Source organism: Callithrix jacchus, chromosome 20 (assembly GCF_049354715.1).
Source record: "Callithrix jacchus isolate 240 chromosome 20, calJac240_pri, whole genome shotgun sequence".
NCBI lineage: Eukaryota > Metazoa > Chordata > Mammalia > Primates > Cebidae > Callithrix > Callithrix jacchus.
Window position 1 is genome coordinate 31,430,359 of NC_133521.1, and position 17,482 is coordinate 31,447,840.

Genomic DNA, 17,482 nt, shown 5'->3' on the forward strand with positions numbered 1-17,482 from the left:
CCTGAGCCTCAGTCTCCTCATTCATAAAGCAGGGATAATGGCCTCTGCCCGACAGGACTGTCGTGAGATGAATGTGAGATGAACGTGAGAGGCATGCAGTGGTACTTATTAGTTGTATTAACAGTTAAAAATAACAGTAGTTGGGTGGCTCATGCCTATAGTCCCAGCTGCTTGGGACTCTGGGGCCAGGAGGATTGCTTGAGGAGTTCAAGGCCAGCCTGGGCAACATAATGAGACCCTGTCATTTAAAAAGTAAAAATAATGGCTAGGCGTGGTGGCTCACACCTGTAATCCCAGCACTTTGGGAGGCCAAGGCAGGTGGATCACCTGAGGTCAGGAGTTCAAGACCAGCCTGGCAAACATGGTGAAACCCCATCTCTACTAAAAATGACAAAAATTAGTTGGGCGTGGTGGCCGGTGCCTGTAATCCCAGCTGTTCAGGAGGCTGAGGCACAAGAATCGCTTGAACCCAGGAGATTTAAGTTGTAGTGAGCTGAGATCATGCCACTGCACTTCAGCCTGAGCAACAGAGTAAGACTCCATCTAAAAAAAATAAAAGAGAACATAGTGGCTCAGGCCTGTGGTCCCAGCACTTTGGGAGGCCGAGGTGGGTGGATCACCTGAGGTCAGGAGCTCGAGACCAGCCTGGCCAACATGGTGAAGCCGTCTCTACTGGAATGCAGAGGTTGGTCGGGTGTGGTGGCACATGCCTGTGGTCTCAGCAGCTCAGGAGGCTGAGGTGGGAGAATTGCTTGGACCCTGGAGGCGGACATTGCAGTGAACCAGGATCATGCCACTGCAATCCAGCCTGGGTAACAGAGCGAGACTCCATCTCCAAAAAAAAGAGAGGGTCTTGCTTTGTTGCCCAGGCTGGTCTTGAACTCCTGGGCTCCAGTGATCCTCCTTCCTTGGCCTCACAAAGTTCAGGGATTGTAATATTGAGCCACTGTCCACAGCTTTTCAAGACTTACTATCATGGCTTTGAATACTTTTTTTTTCTAGACGGAGTCTCACTCTGTCACCAGGCTGGAGTACAGTGGTGCAATCTCAGCTCACTGCAACCTCTGCCTCCTGGGTTCAAGCGATTCTCCTGCCTCAGCCTCCCAAGTAGCTGGGACTACAGGCACACACCACCACGTCCAGCTAATCTTTGTATTTTTAGTAGAGACAAGATTTCACCATGTTGGCCGGGATGGTCTCAATCTCTTGACCTTGTGATCCGCCTGCCTCAGCCTCCAAAGTGCTGGGATTGCAGGCGTGAGCCACTACATCTGGCAGCTTTGAATAAATTATTAACTTCTATGCCTCAGTTTCCTCATCTGTACATTGGGGATAATAATGTTACCTACTTAATAAAGGAGATACTTTTTTTATGAAGGTCAAAGTAACTTAAAACAGTTGTGGGGGTTTTGGGTTTTCATTTTGTTTTATTTTTAGGGAGAATAGATACTTTGGTCTCACTCTTGTCCAGGCTGGAGTGCAGTAGCACAGTCATAGCTCACTGCAACCTTGAACCTTTGGGCTCAAGGGATTCTCTCACCTCAGCCTCCCAAGTAGCTGGGGATGCAGGGGCGCACCACCACATCCAGCTAATTCTTTAATATTCTGTAGAGATGGCTTCTCACTATGTTTCGCTGCTGTTCTTAAACTCCAGCTTCAAGTGGTCCTCACACCTTGGCCTCCCAAAGTGCTAGAATTACAGACATGAGCCACCTCACCCAGCCTGGTACTTTAATAAAAGTAAAATGCTTAGAACAAAGCCAGGTATACAGTAAGCCCTTAAACCTTAATTATGATCTTGACCATCTTTCTTTGGTAGCCAGACCAAAATATTTAAGAAGAGAAACTGGCTTCTGTGGTTTTTTGTACATGTAAATAAAATTTTAAAAGGAGAAGTAAATAAATAGAAAAGTGGGGAAAAAAGGAGAAACTCTAGCAATAATAGCTAGTGTCTCCTGAGCCAGGCACTGAGCTACATGTATGAGCTTCATCTCATACATGAGGAGGTGGAATTCATGTTCCCATTTTATAAACAGGAAAATTGAAGCTCAGAAACTTTAAATTATTTGCCCAAGGTCGCTCAGCTAATCCATGACTGAGCCAGGACTTGAACCTAGGAATGTGTGACTCTAAAGATACAAAAAACTTTCTGGTATTTCGGTTCTTATTCACTTCCCCTGACACTGGCACCCACATATTACAGAGGGGGCAGTGGGAGCCGAGTGGATAGCCATCAGGAGAGAATTCATGTTTTCTGAAACCTGAAACCCATCCAGGGCTCTCAATAGGCCATAGCTGTGCCCAGAGAAGGCTGGAGGAGTAGAACTAGCTGGTGGCATATTGACCTCCTCTCTGCCTCTCCTCACACTCCCATGGCCCACGTGTGCTCAGTGGTCTTACAGCAGTGTTATCCCCTAGAGTGACTGCACCAAGCTCTTCAGCCAGGGCATTGGAGGGGAGCAGGCCAAGGCCAAGTTTGACAGCTGTCTTTCTGACTTGGCCGCCGTGTCCAGCAAATTCCGAGACCTCTTGCAGGTAAGCCCCAGGTTCAACTGCTAACTGAATCCTGTGCCTGTACATTGCTCTAAGAAGAGTGTTAGCTGGCTCATCGTGTGCAAAGAAGCCAGGAGGACGGGTGAGGGGGCAGCCAGCAAGCCCTGGAGTTTGGAGTTGTACGGTCCCTTGAGACTAAAGGCCCTGTTGGTTTTTCATCAGTGAAGTTGTCACACTGACAAGCCACCATCTGGTTCCTCTAGACTTTCCGCTTGGCCCCACATGTCAGGAGCCCTTAGAAAATGCTCAGAGGAAGTGGAGCCACATGGTTCTGACCTGTGGCCATAGCCTAGCACTGGGCACTCCGAAATTTCTCTTGAGAGTTTACCAGAACAGCCTCAAGGCCTCATCTTCACCCTGGGCCTGAATCAGCTGAGATCTGGAGAGGGGCATGTTCCTGGGTCCTCCTTTCATTAGCACTAGCTCTGTTACAACCTCTAACAGGACCTGCAGAAAGCCTCAGGGCTGGAAGAACGCCTTGCAATCAAGGGATGGGTAGAAGAGAGAGGGAAGGAATGGGGTGTGCCTGCTGTGTCTGACATGTCTCCACCTTGTCCTTGTGCAGGAAGGGCTCACGGAGCTTAACAGCACAGCCATCAAGCCACAGGTGCAGCCTTGGATTAACAGCTTTTTCTCCGTCTCTCATAACATCGAGGAGGTCAGCCTGGCCACAGGCAGCCATCCAGCCTGATGACCCCTCACCCCCATCTCCAGCTGGAGGGAATGGAGCCAGGAACAGACTAGATCTTCCATGCCTCCCAGGCCCACTTCCCCGACCCTCACCCTTGAACACTAGGTTCCTCCCAGGAAGCAATTTGTCCCTAGTCAGAAGAGCTCAGAAAGATAAGGAGTTTGCCTTGACCTAACTCATTCTCTTGTATTGGAGCTCTTTTTGCCCTACTTATGATAGACTTAGGAGCATTTTTTCCTCCTGGCCTAGTGATTTCATTCCTATAGAACATGAGATCCAAGAAGGAATAAAATGCCAGGAACTTCAGCCATTATGTGGGCCACTGCTGCAGCCTTGAGCTGTTTGCTGGTCAGTTTCTGCCAGTCTGGGTGTCTGAGCTGGTTTTAAACTAGATGAGTCAGAAGGCACAGGGAAGGAAGAACGTCTTACCTTATTTTCTTAATGGGGTAGAGGTGGGTGGCAGCGAATGGTACTTCGTAGGGGCCTGTGGTGACCAACCCTGCTTCCTGACAACAGGAAGAATTCAATGACTATGAGGCCAACGACCCTTGGGTACAACAGTTCATCCTTAACCTGGAGCAGCAAATGGCAGAGTTCAAGGTGAGCAGGGGCCCTAGGGATCCACTTAGGTAATTACCCACCTCTGCCCAAACCAGCAGCCTGCAGGGTCTCATCACATTCCTTCTGGAGACCCTGAAAGCCCTTCCAACCCTAACCTATAGAAACACTCCCCTGTGGCCTCACATAACTGTCCTCACCCCCAAAGACTCCAGTGGAGAGGCAGAGGGGTTAGGTGGGGATTGGCTGATGTCAAGCCTCTGTGTGCAGGCCAGCCTGTCCCCAGTCATCTACGACAGCCTAACCGGCCTCATGACCAGCCTTGTTGCCGTGGAGTTGGAGAAAGTGGTGCTGAAATCCACCTTTAACCGGGTAAGGTGAAGGGGTCATGGGTCTGCAGCTCTCGTTTCTCCTCTGAGGAAGACAAGTCATGCCACCACCCAGGATTTGTGTCCCCACTGTCTGCTGCCCTGCACGTCTGGGTCTAGTCCTGCCCTGGCTTCTGAGGCCTTAGAGCAAACTGGAACCACAGGGCACCTGAGACCTGGCCGGCCTTGCCACCCAGCTCTGGGGGCAATTGGAGGCCAGTTCTGCTTGGCCGGGCCTAAGTAGTGACTGGACTTGGGTTCTCCTGCAGCTGGGCGGTCTGCAATTTGACAAGGAGCTGAGGTCACTCATTGCCTACCTTACCACGGTGACCACCTGGACCATCCGAGACAAATTTGCCCGGCTCTCTCAGATGGCCACCATCCTCAATCTGGAGCGGGTAGGTGGGGCGCCCTTGGCCCAGCCAGGGAGGGGTGACTGAAAGAGGCAAAGATGGATCCCTGCCACTTCCCTCTAAATCGTGTATCTGCCAGCAGCCAGCTCTGTAGGACACCTTCCCCTTCTTGAGTGCTCTTGTTCTGCCCCTGGTAGAGGCCAGAGCCTTCTTTCAGAATAGCCCCATCTTGCCGACTGGTCTCTCTGTCCTTCCCCACAGGTGACGGAGATCCTTGATTACTGGGGACCCAACTCCGGCCCATTGACGTGGCGTCTCACCCCTGCTGAAGTGCGCCAGGTGCTGGCCCTGCGCATAGACTTCCGCAGTGAAGACATCAAGAGGCTGCGCCTGTAGCTGCCTGGATGAGCACACCTAGCTCATCACAATTCTGAGCCTGTTCCCTAAGGGGCCCCAGCCAAGGAGCTGAACGAGGCTGTTTGCCTTGGAGGAGCTCTGACAGCCCAGACCTTTCTACAGGTGGCAGCAGAGACAGCCTGGACTCACTCCATGCTCTGCCCTCAGACCTAGCCTGGCGAGGCATTCGGGGCGGTCTTTCCCCACCCAGAGAATTGGGCTCCTAATGAGGTGAGAAAGTCATGGCAGGCAGCAGCAGGCAGCCCAGGCTGGCTTTCTGCATGGGTGGTCAGTCTCTTGCCCTCAAATGCTACAGCAAACAAGCTGCCCCTGCCAGCCTTAGACAACTTGGGTCCATCTGGGGACCTAGCAATTAGGCTTGACTTCGAGGCAAGGCTGTGATGTTTATGATCCCTGAATAAAGCTACTCCTTGAAGAGATGCCAGTGTGCCGTTTCCAGGGAGGACCAGATCCTATGGGCAGGGCAGGTCTACCAGTAGCACTGGAATAGGAAGGCAAACCCAAGACCTCAGCCTCCTCCCCACACACAGCACAGTGCACAGCTGTGTCCAGGCCCCACATGATGGCAGGAGACCCCATCCAGTCCCAGATCCTCAAGGTCCTCTTGGGCCCTCAGCACCACAAGCTGGATCATTCCAGAGTCAGTTCCCCATGGTGCTAGGGAAAGGGAACTGCTCCCAGCAGGAGCCAAAGTGACTTTACGAGGACCACCTACAAGGACAGAGTGAATTTATTCCAAGAATGCCAGTCCTGAGAACCCACTTCCCACAGGCACCAGGTCACTTGGCACGGTCCGTAGTGTTGCTGGTTAAGGCCTGGGATGGCAGTGAATCGCTGGGTCACTGCCACCAACTTGGCAAAGGACCACCACCCTCATTTCCATTTGCCCATGAGGGTTGAGCGTGAAGTCTCTACAACTCTAAGGAAGGCCATAGAAAATGCCTCGAAGGGCCTCTTCAGGGTTGGCCTTGCCAAGGGACTTCCAGCCATAGGCCAAGGCTGGAGGTCAACCCTTTCCCGGGCCCTCGTGGAATGAGAAGGCCACCCATGGGATTTGTAAAGGCCACATGGGACACTAAGCTTGGGACCTTCTTATATGTAAGAGGAACAGGCTACACCTAGGCCACTGTCAGCCAGGTCACAGTCTTGTCCCAAGCACTCTGCTTGCCCAGGTCTTGCTTCAGTCAGCTTCCTTTGGGAGCGGATTCACAGAGGTGGATGGAGAGTGGGAGGTGGAGGTTCTCGTGGGGTAAGGAAGGTGGGGGACACTGTAGCTCCAGGTTTTCTCTTCTTGCAGTGAGAAGCCAGCTTCATGGGAAAGGGCAACAGGTTGAGGCCTCGGTCCCCAGCAGCTTCAGGCTCAGGCCCTGAGTGTCCACTTCAACCAGGTGGATGCTGTAATTCCCAAGGCCCTGGACAGGAGAGCAAGTGTTTAGAAGGTTCTGCAGAAAGATCAGGCCTTCTGGAGGCTGGACTGAGGCTACAGGACCAGGGAGACTTGCAGATATAGCCCCTGGATAATTAGTGGGCCACAGTGAGATCTCTTGCCCTCATAGGTCTCTGGGCCAACCCCAACCCCATCAGTAGTACCTCGGTCTTGGCCAGCACAGCCTCCAAGGTCTCCTTTTGCTGTGGCTCCTTGGTCAACAGATAGAGAAAGCCTCCACCACCTGCCCCAGCCAGGCTCTGGCCATGCACGTGGGGGGCCAGGACATCCATCATACGCCGCACAGCCAGGGGCTCACAGCCTGGAGCCATGAGCTTCTTCTGTTCCCAGTATGAGGTCAGGCACTGCCCCAGCAGAGGCAGGCTTCCTGAGGTGGGACAGAGGGAAGTGGCGTGCCTGGGCCAAGATACTCACTCAGAACCCATCTGGAGATTGCGTGAAGTGCCAAGAGGTGCTGCTGAGCCAGTGTCATGGTAAAGAAGCCAGGTTCCAGTGCTGGCTGGAGCCAGAAGAAGCAAGCCCACTTCCCAGAACTGCCTGAGGACCAATGTGCAGGAAGCAAACCACCACACCCAGCATCACCCGCACCCAGAGAGCTGTGAAGCCACAGACTGGGGACCCTGCCTAGCTCACACTTCCCTGGAACTCAGCCATGGGGTAAGTCCCTTCCCCTATCTGCTTCCTGTTAGGTGGGGCTAGAGGGCCTTTCCCATGATGAAAATTTTGTCCTTAGATGTGACTTCCCCCTGATTGTGAGACCCTGGAGAGGATAGACAGTAGGCTTCTGTTCCCAGAGGCTGAGTATCTGGAGCTTGTGCCAAGCCTGCAAATGACCCTGGCCTCAAACCCACAAGTGACAGGGTACTGGCTCCTGGTGCCCTGATCCCCCTGGAAGGAGCCCCTCACCTTGGCGGAAGGCTTCAGCACACTCCTCGGTTTGCTGCACCAGACTGTGGGCATTCTCCACCACGGCAGGCAGTCGGGCATACCAGCTCCTCAGCACATCCTGCAGACAGGGCAGAAGGGGCAGTGAGGACCCAGGCCCAGCCGGTGGCCCCCCTCCCTACCTCCCTCATGGTGGGGCTGGGGCTCACCTGTAGCAGATTCCGAGCAAGGCGGGTCTTGCCAGTGTACACCAAGAGCAGGTGGTCATTGAGCTTCTGGACAAAGCCCTCAGGCACCGTGACCTCTTCCACCTCCACTTTCAGCGGCAGCTGAGCTCGGGAGCGCCCCACCTTGATGCCAGGCATTAGGCCACCCACTTGATCCTGCCAGCCACCTCCTGTGAGCCCAGGACGTGTCACTGTTGGAGTCTACCTGGCCCAGCTTCACTCTCCCAGCCTAGGCTCCCGGCCCTGTACCCCTGGCTGGGATCAGTGTGGAAAGAGCTTCCCTCAACTCCATGGGACAGTGAGCTACACAGCTCTGTCCCCAGGACAATCCCAGCAAAGGAATGGGCTTCACACCAGAGCAAAGCTTGGAATTCCCAAGGCCTGAGTTTTGTTGTAGACCTAATGTGTAATTGAAATTGGGATAAACCACATTGAAGGGTAAAGATTTTACACTATGGTCGGGTGCAGTGGCTCATGCCTATAATCACAGCACTTTGGGAGGCTAAGGCAGGCAGATCACTTGACGTCAGGAGTTCAAGACCAGCCTGGCCAACATGGTGAAATCCCATCTCTACCAAAATTATAAAAATTAGCCAGGCATGGTGGCACACACCCTGTAATCCCAGCTTCTTGGGAGACTGAGGCAGAGGTTGCAGTGAGCTGAGATCATACCACTGCACTCCAGCCTCGGTGACAGCATGAGACTCTGTCTCAAAAAAAAAAAAAAAAAAAGATTTTACACTAACCTCTGCCCCTCCTAGGGGAGTTTTAGAGGAGAGGCTGACAAGTACCTTCCCTGTAGCCTGAGTCTCCCTGCACCCTGTCTTCTTACAGGTGGTTTATGTTGAAAAGAAGCTCGTTGGGATCTATTTTTCTCTTATGTAACTTATTAGACATCTTTCCATCTTCAGTAATGAAAGTATGTATCATTTTCCCCCTTGTAGCTATATAAAAATAACAAAACTAGGCAGGGCACAGTGGCTCACACTTGTAATCCCAGCACTTTGGGAGGCTAAGGTGGGCAGATCATGAGCTCAGGAGTTCGAGACCATCCTGGCCAACACAGTGAAACCCCACATCTACAAAAAAAAAGAAAAAGCTGGGCATGGTGGCAGGTGCCTGTAATCCCAGCTACTCTGGTGGCTGAGGCAAGAGAATTGCTTAAACCTGTGAGGTGGAGGCTGCAGTGAGCTGAGATCATGCCACTGTACTCCAGCCTGGGTGACAGAGCTAGACTCTGTCTCAAAAACAAAAAATAAAAAACTTGAGCTGCTTATGGGACAGGCCATTGATATTTAGGGAAGGGCCTGCAAGGGTTTAAAGTATGAAATGCAAAAGGCAGGAGCCATCTGGAACTTTGCAGCCAAAACCTGGTGGCTGCAAAGTAGCTGTTAAGTCTTGAAATGTCAAGACTTAACGGTTCCCCTCTGCTTCAGAGCACAGTTTGTAATACACATGCACCTGAGTAGTTACTGGTTGATGTCTGTCTCCAGGAGACCACAGGACTTTCGAGGGCAGGAACCCATTTTTGCTCATTTTATCCTCAGGGACCCACAGAATGGGTTCTCAATAAATAGTTGTCCGTTGGCCAGATGTAGAACTTGAATGGTATACCTCAAAAGAAAACTGAAAAGGCTTCCCCATCTGCTCCTTTCACAGACTAACTATGATGGTATGTGAGTCACTGCAGCAAAATGAGAGGCCTGAGCTGCAGTGACAGAAGACACCACAGTCAGGCTCCAGTAGGCCTTTGCAGCAGTTTCCTTCCAGGGGTGTGTTAGAGATGGGGCCTGACACCCTGAGATGCACCTGGAACCATATAAGCCTGTGGCTGCTCTACATTGGCCATGGATTCCAGGGGGCTCCATGGCCAGGAAGAGCGGGAAGCCTGGTGCTGGTGACATTCATGAGATCACAGTCACTGCTGGGCTCTTGCTGTACCACCATATGGCCAGGAGGTGGGGGCAGGGGCACCAGTGATTTTATCTCAAATAATGGCATGATGCCAGAAGGGCAGGTGGAAGGTCCAAACCAGCTTGCCAGCCCCACCCAAGCACAGCCCTGGATAGGCACAGTCACGAAGCACAGCACCTGGTCCCAACAAGCATGAAAGGCACAGCACAGAATCTGGCACTCAGTAGGTGCTCGTGAAACACCTCGTTGGAGGTAGAATATTTCAAGTTGACAACCACCAGAGGTGGTCAAAGTGACAAGAAGGAAATTTGTAAAGAGTAGCACAGTCATCTGGCTGTTGGCCAATCACATATAAATCCAGGAGAGCTCCACTTCCCACCACAGGCCCTAGGGAAAGTGTCAGTGACCTCCCCCAGCTCCAAGGCAGTCACATACCAGTGGTGAGCACCTGCTCCAGGTGCAGCACTGCGTGGATCAGGGCCTCCGTGCCAACCACCCGGCCCGCGGCTCGCTGCAAGGCAGCCAGGGCAGTGCCTGCCAGGATGCTGCTGGTGCCTGCAGGGCGCAGAGGAGAAAGCAGGCATGAAATGCCTCCACCCTGTCTAGTCCTGCCTGACTCCCTCTCAGGGCAGAGGCCAGGGAGGGAGATCACAGGCAAGGCTGGAGTGCTGTGACAGTCGGTGGGCAGCAGGAGGGAGGGCCCGCTCACCTAGGCCAGAGCCGTGGGGAAGCTCAGACCAGGTGTGCAGCTCAAAGCCACCCCCGAAGGTGCGGAGCAGCTGCTTACGCAGCTGGAGCTCAGAGTGGACATCCACAATCCCCGCGCAGATGAAGGCCGCCTTCAGCAGAGCCCCTGCAGATGGACAGGCATGAGAGGAATTCGGTCTCCAAGGGCAGATGCAGACACCCCACCCACCCTTGTGATTTCCCAGCCCAGTGTGGGACTCATCTGATGGGAAGAAAGCCCAGCAGCAATGCTGGTCCCATCCCCAAGCCATAAAAGGGCCTCTGGACTCCCAGACATGGACACATGTGTCATCTCTACTTCCTCTGTAAGTGTCTAGGCAGGGTGACTCCTAGCCCCTTCCTTCCATTCAGGCTCCTCACCCAGACTAGGTGGCCCTCAGGTCAGGCCCCAGTGGCCTGTAGTCTCTCGCTTCTGTCCCCAGCCCCCAGCTGGCTACGTGTGCCAGCCCACCTGCAGAGGTCCCGGGGTGCCTGACCTGGGGCATGGGGCTGGCAGTAGTCCCGCAGGTCAGCCAGGCTCCGGCACACTATCTTCACAGTCATCTCATCCTGCTGAGGCCCCACTGCCAGCCACAGCTCAGGCTCCAGGATGCGGCGTGCCCTGGCCCCGATGGGCCGGCGGCCATCCACTCGCACAGCCAGGCCCAGCACAGCCCCACCAAGCTCGTAGGCAAGGGGTGGCGTGTCACTCCAGCCCCCTATGATGGTGTGGCAAGACTCAAGCTGGTCACAGAAGCTGCCAGCCTGGCTGTGGTGCAGCTACCCTCACCCCCACCTGCCACAAAGGGCTCACCAGAGAAATCCACACGGGCTGGGCACTCAGCCACCACCCATTGCCCAGGTCCTGGCAGCTCCACCGGCTCCGTGGAGACAAAGTGCTGGGCTGACATCACGGCCTGGCGGATCAGGATCTGCCCAGCCCCCTCATAGTGCCGGGCCGCTCGTACCAGCAAGGCTGGCCTGCCAAGAGGAAAGGGAGGGATGGCGGCAGGCAGCCCCAAGCTGGGGGCAGATTACCTGGCTTTGTGGTCCTGACTGTCCTGGGTGACTCGAGGGTACCCCACCTCTCTCTGGGCTTCCTCCATCAAGGGCCACTTCCCAGATGGCCAGGGGCTTCTCCAAGGGATCTATTAGCAAACCCACCTGCTTAGCCACTTGTCCCTCTCTTGGGCAAGTGCCTCCACGCCCGCTGCCAGGTCTCCACACTCCAGGTATGAGAAGGGCCGCATCCACTCAGGGTTGGCAGCTGGCCCACTCCGCAAGCCCCCACGGCCCTCAGCCATGCAGCCCAGGACATCCGCAACACAGGCCAGTGCCCGTGCCGCCACACCAGGGTCTCCTGCCCCAGCTGCAACTGAGGGACCAGGAGTCAGGGGTGGCAGGGGAGGAGGCCTGTCCTCTGCCCCGAGAGACTACTCAGCAGTCCCTAAAGGCTCCAGGCCCCTCACACCTCCTGGCTTTTGCCCACAATGTATCTTTTTTTTTTTAGATGGAGTCTTGCTTGCTCTGTCACCAGGCTGGAGTGCAGTGGCTTGATCTCAGCTCACTACAACCTCTGCCTCCTGGGTTCAAGTGATTCTCCTACCACAGCCTCCCAAGAAGCTGGTAGTAGAGGTGCACGCTACCACACCCCACTAATTTTTGTATTTTTAGTAGAGAAAGGGTTTCACCATGTTGGCCAGGATGGTCTTCGTCTCCTGACCTCGCGATCCGCCTGCCACAGCCTCCCAAAGAGCAAGGATTACAAGCATGAGCCACCATGCCCAGCCCATAATGTATCTTTTTTTTTTTCTTTTTTTTTTGACAAGGAGTCTCATTCTGTCACCAGGCTGGAGTGCAGTGGCGCGATCTCAGCTCACTGCAATCTCCGCTTCACAGGTTTAAGCAATTCTCCTGCCTCAGCCTCCTAGTAGCTGGGATTACAGGCGCATGCCACCACGCCCAGCTAATTTTTTTTTTTTTTCAAAGCTACTGCAAATCAAGAATTTTTGTAGTTTTAGTAGAGATCGGGTTTCACCATGTTGGCCAGGATGGTCTCAATCTCTTGACCTCGTGATCCACCTGCCTCGGCCTCCGAAAGTGCTGGGATTACAGGCTTGAGCCACCGCACTCGGCCCCAAAATGTATCTTTGACTGTAGCTACAGCCCTACTCCCTGCCTGGCAGAGATTCTCTCATCTTGCCAGTCCCAGCCCATAGGTGTCTCTTTACCCCCACCCAGGATACCCATAGTGGTGAAGAGCTCGGGCTCTGGGGTCAAACCACCTGGGCTCAGGTCTCAGCCTCACCACCAGCTATCTGTGTGGCTCTGGTGTCCATGGTCCTGGCACCTTTCATGAGGTGCAGCCCAGGAGGCTAAGACTGTGAGCCCCCAGCAGTGTGCCTGGGACCTCATGCAGAGCTGACCACGTCCCCTGGGGAACTCTGTCCCCTCCCCACACTCTGCACCCACATCCTGGCACCAGGTACAGAACATGTAGGGTTTGCTGACGTGCCCAGGACCTAGAGCTCAGCTGCTAGCCCTCAACTTTTGACCAAACCCAGCTAACAAGAATGAGGCCTTCCACAATCCTAAAGGTAAACTCTGGCATGCCCCTTCCCTGCTTAAGCACCTCATGGCCACCTAGTCCCCTCAGGGGATGGCTCAGAAGACAGGGAGGTCAGGTGCCCCTGGCTTGATTCTGCAGCATTACCTGCCCATAGACTCACCCTGGTCCAGCGTGGCCAGCAAGGGCCCAGGGCAGCCCTCACGGACAGCAGCCCGGATCAGCGGGCGCAGGCTGAGGTCATGCCGGGCCTCCAGCACGTGCCGAGCCTTATGCAGGGCCTGGCGGAAGAACAGGTCCCGGCGAGAGGCCAGTGTGGCAGCTCGATCCAGGCACGGCTGCAGCTGCTCCCAGGATAGGCGCCAGGAGGCTCGCCAGGCTCGCAGGGCCTCGCCCCCATCCTCCTGGGGATCCAGCATCCACAGTAGCTCCTGGGGCCCCAGGGCCCTCGAGGGGTGGAGCACAGGAAAGAGGCGGGCGCTGGGAAGGCAGCACTCTGCAGGTGGTGTGTCAGGGTCCCACAGGTCCAAGGCTCTAATGTGGGGAGAAGGCACATTCGGGGGAGAGAAGCAAAGGCTCCAGTGTCCTCCCCAAGCCCTGAGTCACCCATCAGTTCGTGGGACAGGACAGACTTCTCCGAGGTAGCACAAGTGGACAGTTCGGGTCAGGGGCCAGGCTCCCTTGCGTCCTTTCCCAGACCACTGAACAAGAATGCTAAAGTCGGCACAGCCAGAGACTGACTTTCTGCCTAGGGGAAAAATCTAGCTGCATAAAACAACCCAGGCCCCTGGATGGTAGCAGGGCCGGTGCTGCTCCGGGCCACGAGAAGGACATGCCTGGAAGAGCAGCAGTCACCCCAGCTGCCCAGGCCCACAGAGGCCCTCAGGGTACCCAGCTTACCGAACACCTGTCCTCTTGAAGAATTCACGCCAGGGCATGTTGAGATACGTGCCTGCCCCGTGTCTCTGGGGGAAGAGGAAGAAGCAGTCAGGGCTTAAGGGGCCACAGGGGTTAGAGACACTAAGACAGGGGGCCGGGAGCTGCTCAAGTGCTCAAGTGAGGGCAGGAAGACAGACATAGGACATACTCGACCCACCCAGGCTGGAGTGCAGTGGTGCAGTCATAGCTCACTGCAGGTATAAACTCCTGGCCTCAAGAGATCCTCCCACCTCAGCCTCCCAGAGTGCTAGGATTACAGGCCTGAGCCACTATATCCAGCCAGGGAGCAAGTTCTGAAACTGCTTTTAGCTCTACAGCCCACCAACACTCCTGCTGAGGTGCCTGAAATCTGGAGCAAAACCCTGGGTTCCAGGCCCAGCCCACCACAACAGGCTGTAGCCCAAGGTGGGTCACCTTGTCTCTAGCCTGTCAAATGGGGATAAAAATCCCCACCCAACCAGCCTGGCCAACATGTACTACAAATACAAAAAATTAGCCAGGCATGGTGGTGCACACTGGTCATCCCAGCTACTCAGGAGGCTGAGGCAGGAGAATTGCTTGAACCTGGGAGGCAGAGGTTGCAGTGAGCTGAGATTGGGCCACTGCACTCCAGCCTAGGTGATAGAGCAAGACTCCAGCTCCAGAAAAAAAACAAAGTCCCCACCCAGCCCACCTGGCAGAGCAGATGCAAGCAGGGAGGTAAAGGCCTATGGAGATGCTGCTGGTCTCACGGCCTATCCTCACCCTACCTCCTTCCCATATCCTCTCCTCCCTACAACCGACCCTCCCCCTCCCCACATCCTGTCCCATGCGCCAGTGCTCAGAGAACCCTGCACTGGGGTGGGGGCCAGGACTCCCTGGGACTCCCCAAAGCCTGAAGGAATGAAGGGCGAGTGCCTACCTCCCAGCTGTCCAGACGGCCAACGAGGGTGAAGGCACGGCCTGGGGAGCCATGTAGCCGTATATGGTGTCCCTGCAGGACAAGGTCATGCAGCTCCCAGGCATGCAGGGCCTCAGACTGGGCTTCGTCCAGGCCACTCACCAAGCAGCCAGCGCCTATGTGAACAGGGCCCTGGCGGGGGACAGAGCAGGCATCCTGGGTGGGTAGGCACCCAGCACCCCCCAACACACACAGGACACCAGCGCCCTCATCCCGATCTGCCCACACCCTCAGACCTTACCCGCAGGTGGCAGTGCTGCAGGACACTCCCAGGACCCAGCTGGACATGGCCCTCCAGCAGGCAGCTGACCACAGAGCTCCCAGCCGCCAGGAGCTGCTGCTCCTGTGTAGCAGGGAAGGAAGGGAGTGAGGTTCAAGGGCCAGGCTTGCTCCAACCCTCCTCCCACCAAGCATCTGCATGTAAAGCATCCAGGCCTGTGGCTCCCCTGCCTTGCACCCTCTAGACTCCTCTCTGGACCTACCTTGGCCCCAGCCTGAGGTCTATTTCCATCCCATCTGTCCAGCTACGCCCAACCTTGCCATCCAGAGGGCCACCTTTGAACTGACCCAGGCCCACCACTGTCTCCCCAGGAAGACCCCGAAGAAAGGTCTCCTTTAGCTTCTCAATCAGGCATGCTCGATCCAGAATCCTGACTTGGCCACTGACTGGCTCTGTGGCCTTAGGTGAGTTACTTAGCCTCTCTGAGCCTCCAGTACTTCATGTGTGAAACAGGGGTAACACCTGCACTCGGGTCATCTGTTCCAAGCGTGACCTATTCTCTTCCCAGAAATCTACATCCCACCTGACCCCAGGTACCCAGCAGGCACTGGAGGGCCAGAGAGTCTCACCTCCACCTGGGAGTGCACAATCTGGGCCCCAAGGGCCCTGGGGAGTGTGAGGCTGTGCAGGAAGTCACTGGCTGAGGAGGTCATATAGCTGTAGCTGCCGCTGGAGACATAGGCTGTAAAGACATAAGTACTGACCTCAACCCCATTCCTGCTGCAACTCGGGCCAGGCCGGCTTCCCAGCAGCAGAGACACATGGGGGCAGGCGTGGCGATGAGCTGGTTAGGGGAAGCTGAGTCAGGAACCTGCCCAAAGCCACACAGCTAAAAAGTAGACAGGTTAGGGCCGGGCGTGGTGGCTTATGCCTGTAATCCCAGCACTTTGGAAGACCAAGGCAGGCGGATCACCTGGAGCCAGGAGTTCGAGACCAGCCTGACCAATGTGGTGAAACCCCATCTCTACTACAAATACAAGAATTAGCCAGGTGTGGTGGTACACAGCTGTTATCCCGGCTACTTAGGAGGCTGAGGCAGGAGAATTGCTTGAACCGGGGAGGTAGAGGTTGCAGTGAGCTGAGATAGCACCACAGCACTCCAGCCTGGGCGACAGAGCCAGACTCCATCTCAAAAAAAAAAAAAAAAAAAAGTATACAGTGTAGAGGATCGCTTAAAAAAAAAAAGTGGACAGGCTGGGAGAGCCCAGGAATGAGACAAAAGGAAGACAAGGAGGCAGCTCAGTGGGGGGCTCCAGCACAGGTCAGGAGAACTGCCCAGTCCCTGCGCTGGGCTGCCTGGCCCAGCATGCAGTGAGCAGCTCCATTCTTGGGGTCTTCACTCCCATGGTCTCCCCACCCCAGGGAGCTGAGAAGCAGTACCCACCCATGGTAAGGGGCTGATCGCGAAGCTCCCTCCACAGCTGGGCCCGGGCGCTCTGCAGATAACCCGCTACATCCGCATCACCTTGCCCCAACTCTGGGGGTCGCCCCACCAGGAAGTCCTCCCTGGTCACGTTCTCAGCCATGCAGAGCAGAATGTCAAAAAACAGAGACAGCTGGGGGAAGGGGAAGAAGCACAGCTATTGGCACAGCAGGGGTTCAGCCCTCAAGTTCTGAGGCTGAGCCAGGGCAGTCCCATCTGCAGAGATTCTACCCTGGAGAGGCGAAGTGGCTGGCCTGAGGTCATACAACGCCTTGTCCCCAGGCCAGGTCCCACTAGCTGCCCTCCCCCAGTCACCTGAACAGGGCGGGCTCCAGAGTCCAAGCCCAGGTAGGTGCAGGCATCCAGGGGCGGGCTCACATGGGTGGCTAGGAGGCACTCAGCAGTCTCCACAGAGAAGAAGACAACCCCAGACACCTGGAAGGGACCCCAAAAGGATCGGAGAGGGAGGTTCTGGACCAAACCCTGCTATAAGTTCAGGAAGGCACATGCAGACGGGCCACGTGAAGCTGGGTGCCACACCAGGCAGGGAGTGTCGCCTTCTGACCACTCCAGCACCCAGACTCCAGGATTACTTGGGGCAACTCCCACCAAGGCACCTTATGGGACCCCCTCAACTTTCAGGCCTTCTCCTGACCCCAGCTCTCTACTCTCACTGTGGTCCACTCCCAGATTTCCCCGCCTCTCCAATCCTTGCCCCTCGTGCTGGAAGCAGTCCTGAGTTGGGCTCTAACCTCCTCCAACCACCACCGCACTCCCTGACTTGCTCACAGTTTTTTGTTTTGTTTTGGCAGGTTGGGGGGTTGATTCAGAGTCTTGCTCTGTCACCCTGGCTGGAGTGCAGTGGCACGATCTCCACTCGCTGCAACCTCCACTTCCTGGGTTCAAGCAATTCTCAAGCCTCTGCCTCCCAAGTAGTTGAGATTACAGGTGCACACCACTACACCCAGCTAACTGTTGTATTCTTAGTAGAGACAGCGTTTCACCATGTTGCCCAGGCTGCTCCCAAACTCCTGACCTCAGATGACCCACCTGCCTCAGCCTCTCAAAGTGCTGGGATTACAGTCATGAGCCACCGTGCCCAGCCTGGTTCTAGGCTTTCTGGTTCAGAACAACACCCTGAATTCCAAGGCTACTCTGTCCTCAGATTCTAGCTCTAGCTTGTTCTGCAGGCTTC

General features: G+C 55.2%; 2 protein-coding genes across 10 annotated transcripts in view; one reads left to right on the top strand and one right to left on the bottom strand.

Moving 5' to 3' along the window:
* The window catches only part of COG4 (component of oligomeric golgi complex 4), a 35,491-nt gene extending 30,132 nt beyond the window's left edge, over positions 1-5,359 (top strand). The window contains exons 14-19 of the mRNA XM_008986188.5: positions 2,419-2,535; positions 3,119-3,211; positions 3,761-3,844; positions 4,073-4,174; positions 4,440-4,568; positions 4,785-5,359. Of these exons, the coding sequence (XP_008984436.2) occupies positions 2,419-2,535; positions 3,119-3,211; positions 3,761-3,844; positions 4,073-4,174; positions 4,440-4,568; positions 4,785-4,919 (660 nt within the window). The 3' untranslated portion in view covers positions 4,920-5,359. The remainder of the gene's footprint in view (positions 1-2,418; positions 2,536-3,118; positions 3,212-3,760; positions 3,845-4,072; positions 4,175-4,439; positions 4,569-4,784) is intronic.
* A 293-nt stretch (positions 5,360-5,652) lies between these two features.
* Positions 5,653-17,482, bottom strand: part of FCSK (fucose kinase) — a 45,370-nt gene continuing 33,540 nt past the window's right edge. For all 9 annotated transcript variants that reach the window (XM_035282206.3, XM_078357710.1, XM_008986189.5 and 6 more), the window contains 16 exons: positions 16,603-16,722; positions 16,249-16,420; positions 15,434-15,546; positions 14,826-14,927; positions 14,546-14,716; positions 13,606-13,670; positions 12,869-13,239; positions 11,304-11,514; positions 10,954-11,120; positions 10,637-10,858; positions 10,123-10,266; positions 9,849-9,968; positions 7,482-7,669; positions 7,294-7,393; positions 6,531-6,754; positions 5,653-6,352 (listed from right to left, as the gene is read on the bottom strand). In XM_035282206.3, coding sequence (XP_035138097.1) covers positions 6,251-6,352; positions 6,531-6,754; positions 7,294-7,393; positions 7,482-7,669; positions 9,849-9,968; positions 10,123-10,266; positions 10,637-10,858; positions 10,954-11,120; positions 11,304-11,514; positions 12,869-13,239; positions 13,606-13,670; positions 14,546-14,716; positions 14,826-14,927; positions 15,434-15,546; positions 16,249-16,420; positions 16,603-16,722 — 2,592 coding nt within the window. In that variant the 3' untranslated portion in view covers positions 5,653-6,250. The remainder of the gene's footprint in view (positions 6,353-6,530; positions 6,755-7,293; positions 7,394-7,481; positions 7,670-9,848; positions 9,969-10,122; positions 10,267-10,636; positions 10,859-10,953; positions 11,121-11,303; positions 11,515-12,868; positions 13,240-13,605; positions 13,671-14,545; positions 14,717-14,825; positions 14,928-15,433; positions 15,547-16,248; positions 16,421-16,602; positions 16,723-17,482) is intronic.